The following is a 5,664-nucleotide window of genomic DNA, read 5'->3' on the forward strand; positions in this document are numbered from 1 at the left end:
AGCTCGGAGGGGCGGGGTTCGGAGCGGACAGGGGGCGGGGCGGGGCTACTAGCAAACCGGGGTCGGGGGCATTGGGCCGGGAGGAGTTCCGAGGGGCGCAGAGCACGGCCGGGAACCCCGAGGCGATGCACTGGGTTGGGGGTCGGGGGCCCATCCCGTGCTTACTGTGCGTCTCCAGCAGCACTCGAAGCAGGCCGAGAGTCTGGTCCTGCTGGGACGCGGCCACTAGCCGCAGTCCTAGATGGTGAAATTCATGAAGCTGGACGTGCCCTGGAGGAGGCTCGGGCCCAGCCAGTTCCCCGGAGTCCCGTCTTGGGACTCGGCCCTGCTCTCGGCCTCCCGGGCGCTCCCGCCCCCTCGACTGTGGGTCTTGCCGGAGCCCAGCTCGCGAGAGGCCCGGAGCCGCCCCAGCCACCCCGCCCTCAGGCCCTCCCGCCCCTGTCCCGCAGGAGCTGCACGCCGCTGAGGTGCGCAGGAACAAGGAGCAGCGGGAGGAGATGTCGGGCTAAGGATCCCCACGGGCGGCGCCCGGGTCCTGCGACAGAACACGTCGGGATTTGGTTTTGTTTCGTTCACCTCTGTCTAGATGCAACTTTTGTTCCTGCGTCCCCACCCCCACCCCCACCCCCACCCCCGCCCCAGCTTCACGCTTCTCTTCCGCACTCAGCCGCCCCGCCTTGTCCTCGTGATGAGTCGCTGACCACGGCTTCCCCTGCAGGAGCCGCCGGCCGTGAGATGCTGCCTCTCGGTGCAGACACCAGTCCGGTCGCGGCTGGGTCCCCCAGGGGCTCCGTGGCAGATGTGGTGGTGACCGTGGTCAACCCAGGGCGGCGGCGTGGGATCGCGGGTCCTTGCCCTGGGCTGTCTGGTCAGCATGTGCAGGTCAGGGCAGGTCCTCTGAGCCAGTGCCCCTGGCCAACAGGCGAGGCTGCAGCACCTTTGGTCTTTCCGTGGGGGAGGGGTGGTGGGGAGGCGGTGATGGTGCCTGGGAGCCTGCGTGGGCAGTGGAGCGTGTGGAACTGGCAGGTGGGTGGGTGGGGGCTGCAGTTCTCCTTAACGTGGTTGTACGGGGGTCCTCTGAGACCACCTGGCCTGAGGTGGACACCCCGGGCCTTCCTGGAAGCCTGCACTCAGGGCCCGGCCTGAGTCTGCTAGGGAGTGGGCATTCTCTGCCAGGGACCCATGAGCAGGCTGCCATGGTCTAGAGGGTTGTGGGCAGCATGGGCAGTCACCTACTCAGAAGTGCAAGAGTTCCAGAGAGCCCCTGGTCCAGGAACCTGTGTGGGACAACCCCTCCCCTCCCCACCAGGGCTTTGCAGATAACTTTGAAAGACCCATCTTTAGAGCCCTTTAGAGTGCAGGTCCCTCGCATGTCCTCTGCCCTGGTAGACACCGCTCCTGGCCATGGGGCTTTTAGGCTTTCTTTAGGTCAGGTGGAAGTAGCAGCCACAAGTCCTCCTCAGGGAGCCCCAAGGGGGATTTTGTGGGACCACTGCCCACAGATCCAGGCATTGGAAGGGCAGTGGGTGAGATTCCTCAGCCACCCCCCCACCCTCCCCACTTGGCACCCAGAGCGGGTTGGGGGTTGAGGCCTGGCTCTAGGCCTCTCCTGGCCACGCCTTCTGGGCTAGGTTCCTTCTCTCCCTTGGATGCCCAGTGCTGACCTTGGAGGATGGTCAGCTGGAGGACCAGGGAGGGGGCGGGCGGTCTTTTGTCACTGCAGCATCCCTCACTTCTCCACGGAAGCCTCATCCCAAAGCTGCTGCCCGGCCACTTGCCATAAAATGTGAAGGGGCAGCTGAGTTATCTTAGGACCCAGAGCCAGGACCCTCAGCTTCCATCCTGCAGGAGGCCTTGGCCGGGGCACTGCCAGCCTTCCAGGCCCACACTAGGGAGCACGGGAGGATCCTGACCCCTGCAGGGCTCAGGGGTCAGCAGGGACCCATTGCCCCATCTCCCTCTCCCCACCGAGACAGCCACAGAGGGAGCAGTCAGCGGGATGGGAACCCATGGCTGCCCACATGCGGCTTTTGTGGGACTCAGAAAGGGAAGCGGAACTGAGGGCTGGGATTCTCCTTACAGTTGCAGCTCTCACAGCGAAAGCCTAGTGTAATATGCACCCATCTCATCCACGTAGTAAAGTGAACTTAAAAATTAAATCAAATGAACAATTAAATAAAAAAGCACCTGTGTGTTTAAGACGTGGTTGAACTGTCTGTGTGTGTCCTGCACCTGTGGGGCCGGGGAGGGGCTGCAGGCTCCCTGTCTGGGAGTGAGTTTCTGCTCTGTAACTCCAGACTGAAGCTGGTTGTAAATCTTATTTTATCACCATGATTTTGAATTGTTCTAGTGACAACGGTGATTTTAAGATGTAAGCATGTAAACCACACACAAGTCCACTTGCCTCTCTGGAATCCAAGGGGTGAGTCGTCAGGGTGGCGTGGGGCAGGGCCCTCTGCTGTGGGTGGGGCTGGCTGAGACCTTCCTGCCCTTCCTCAGGACTGAGCTGTCCTTAGGGGCTTCCTGTTGTTCAGGACTCTGTGGCCCAGACACTGCCTAGGAGGAAAGGGCAGGGCCTGCGTCTGCGTCTGATGCTGGAGCCTCAAGGCTGTGGACTTCCTGACATGGGGTGGCTGCTAAGAGACCCCTGGAGCTGTGCCCCACTGTTCTGTGGACTCACCCCATTCACTCCCTTCTCTCCTGGACAGGAAGAAGACATTCAGGGCTGGGCTCCAAGGCTCACACCTGTAATCCCAGCACTTTGGGAGGCCGAGGTCAGGAGTTTGAGGCCAGCCTGACCAATATGGTGAAACCCCTCTCTACCAAAAATACAAAATTAGCTGGGTTTGGTGGCATGCGCCCATAGTCCCAGCTACTCTGGAGGCTGAGGCAGGAGAATCTCGAACATGGGAGGTGGAGGCTGCAGTGAGCTGAGATTGTGCCATTGCACTCCGGTGTGGGTGACAGAGTGAGACTCTGACTGGTGGTGGACATGCCTGCCCCACCAAACAGCCAGGGGGCACCCTGCTAGGAGTAAGGTGTATTTGTCGTGGATGTCTAAACTCTCTGTGCTGACACTGTGCCCTAGAAGGCATCTGCTCCCCACAGCCCCATGAGACCCAGCTTCCCCCTCTCCCAGGGCAGTCCTGGTGGCATTCCTGGGCTTGAAGGAGCTCTTGCTTGTGAGTAACACCCCCCCATGGCACCGAGGAAGAACTGTTCAGACCCCAGGCACAACCAGTGCCTGAAGAATATCTTACTTTATAGTGTCATTGCTCAGCTGTTTCCTTTATATAATCCTGCATAGCCGGGCGCGGTGGCTCACGCCTGTAATCCCAGCACTTTGGGAGGCCGAGGCGGGTGGATCACGAGGTCAAAAGATCGAGACCATCCTGGTCAACACAGTGAAACCCCGTCTCTACTAAAACTACAAAAAATTAGCTGGGCATGGTGGCGCGTGCCTGTAATCCCAGCTACTCGGGAGGCTGAGGCAGGAGAATTGCCTGAACCCAGGAGACGGAGGTTGCGGTGAGCCAAGATCGTGCCATTGCACTCCAGCCTGGGTAACAAGAGCGAAACTCCGTCTCAAAAAAAAAAAAAAAATCCTGCATATATAATCATATATTAGCTTATAGAATTAGTGAAATATAACTTACTGCTTACATATATCTAGTTTATATAATCATACTTAATACTTATATCTACTTAGTTCCATATCATCTTTCTATATAATCATATAGGTATTTAGTCAGAGCTGCACCGACACATTTAGTGCTGATTTGTAGAATTCTTCCATATAACCGTATGGAATAGTAGTTTGTAGTACGAGGATTGCCCAGAGCAGTCACAGAACAGAAGCAGCACATGGAAAACAGCCAGACCAGGACTAGAACCAAAGACCCAGGCGGTGGCGTCCCTGCCTGAAAGGGCATACGCTGTATGGCAGGCTTGGAGCAGGAGCCTCTCCTCCTGATAGAGGAGCTGTAGCACCTCGCATCCAGTTCCTGTGGAAAGTCGGCCTCAGGCTGAGATCCTGGAAATAACCGAGGGAGAAGAACCCCTCTGTGTGACCAGTCATGGTGGCTGTGCACCCTGTCAGTCTTTTCTCGCTTCTGTGCTGGCTCAAATCATCCTCCCATAAATATCTTAGAGAAGAGCACACGTCTGCCAGCTCCCACTGCACTGGCTTACAGTGTCCTTCTATTAGAAACCCTTTGAAGTCTCCAGCCCCCAGATAAGAAGTGTTGTGCACAACACCTGCTGCACACAGCCCACCTCCTTGCCTTGGTGACATAATGGGGGTGGACCCTGTTTCTGTACACGGCCCTCTGCTACTGCACACAGCATGGCCCCCTATGGCACACAGCCCACCTCTCTGCCCAGGTGACATATGGGGTGGCCCCCTCACTTGTAACTCACGTGATTATGTATGCCCTATCACTAAGCCTATCGATGATGACCTCACGCATGACCTTGCCCTCTGTTTGTACCTAATAAATACAGATGCTCTGGGGCATTTGGGAGTCGCCACTGATCTCTGCTCACAGGTGGTGTGGACCCCGAGTCCAGATGCTCCTCACCAGTTCCTCAGTGTCCTCTTTACTTCTCGGATCCTGCACCTCAACACAGCATAAGGGACACCTCACAACCCCGTGGGGCCCGACAGCCCTACACTTGCTGTCACGTCTCCTTCAGCGTAGGGAGCGGCGGGCAAGTCAGGACCTAGAACTCAGCTGGGGGAGACACGGAGACGAGAACTCTGCAAGGGAGAAGAGCATGGCAGGGGAGAAAAAACAAAGACATTGAAAGTGTTTTTATCCAGCATGCCTGTATCCTGGGCACACAGACACGTGGGCCCTGGCCTCCCACAGGCCAGGGGCCTGGCAAGGCACTGAGGGGCAGATGGAGTTTGTGACAGTCACCATATGGAGCCTCTGGCATCAGATGGGGGCAGGGACTCCTTTACAAACTGATCACACTTTTCCCATGAAGAAAAGGAAAGGCAGGCTCCTCCTGGGAGGCCAGACAGAGCTGTTTGGTGACCTACTGTGCATGAGGAGCCACCCCTTAATTAACAGCAAACACTGCCTGTCAGTTCCCGGAAGTCAGGAGTACAAAAGCTGGGGGGTTCTGGCGTGGGGTCCCTCATGATGCTGTGGTCAGGACATTGGCTAAGGCCTTGGCCATCTGAAGGCTGGGCAGGGTCTGGGGCATCGCCTTCTGAGAAGGATCCCTCCTGAGGCTGTAGGAAGGGGGCCTCCATTCCTCACCACATGGAAGATCCAGGGCTGCCTGAGTGCCCTGGAAACATGGTGCTGGGTCCCCTAGAGCCAGCGAACGGTGGGGGGGGAGGGGGAGTGGGGGATGGGGGGAGGAAAAAGCTGGTGTGGGGAACTCTGCTGTTAGAAGTGAGTCACTGGGAGGACTCACGCTTTGGAGGGAGTTGGGCTGCGCTTTTGAGGTGAGGAATGTTGAAGAATTTGTGAACATATTTCTTATTTATTTAGAGATGAATTCTTGCTCTGTCGCCCAGGCTGGAGAGCAGTGGTGCAGTCTCAGCTCCCTGCAACCTCTGCTTCCTGGGTTTAAGCAATTCTCCTGCCTCAGTCTCCCCAGCAGCTGGAATTATAGGCGTGAGCCACTGTGCCTGGCCAGTCCGTGAAC

At 57.5% G+C, this 5,664-nt stretch overlaps 1 protein-coding gene across 1 annotated transcript in view; it reads left to right on the top strand.

Moving 5' to 3' along the window:
- Positions 1 to 2,202, top strand: part of STMN3 (stathmin 3) — a 12,504-nt gene extending 10,302 nt beyond the window's left edge. Inside the window, exon 5 of the mRNA XM_032257003.1 lies at positions 450 to 2,202. Coding sequence (XP_032112894.1) covers positions 450 to 509 — 60 coding nt within the window. The 3' untranslated portion in view covers positions 510 to 2,202. The remainder of the gene's footprint in view (positions 1 to 449) is intronic.
- The last annotated feature ends 3,462 nt before the right edge of the window (positions 2,203 to 5,664 follow it).

Source organism: Sapajus apella, unplaced genomic scaffold (genome assembly GCF_009761245.1).
Source record: "Sapajus apella isolate SASKATOON/1434 unplaced genomic scaffold, GSC_monkey_1.0 scaffold96, whole genome shotgun sequence".
Taxonomy (NCBI): domain Eukaryota; kingdom Metazoa; phylum Chordata; class Mammalia; order Primates; family Cebidae; genus Sapajus; species Sapajus apella.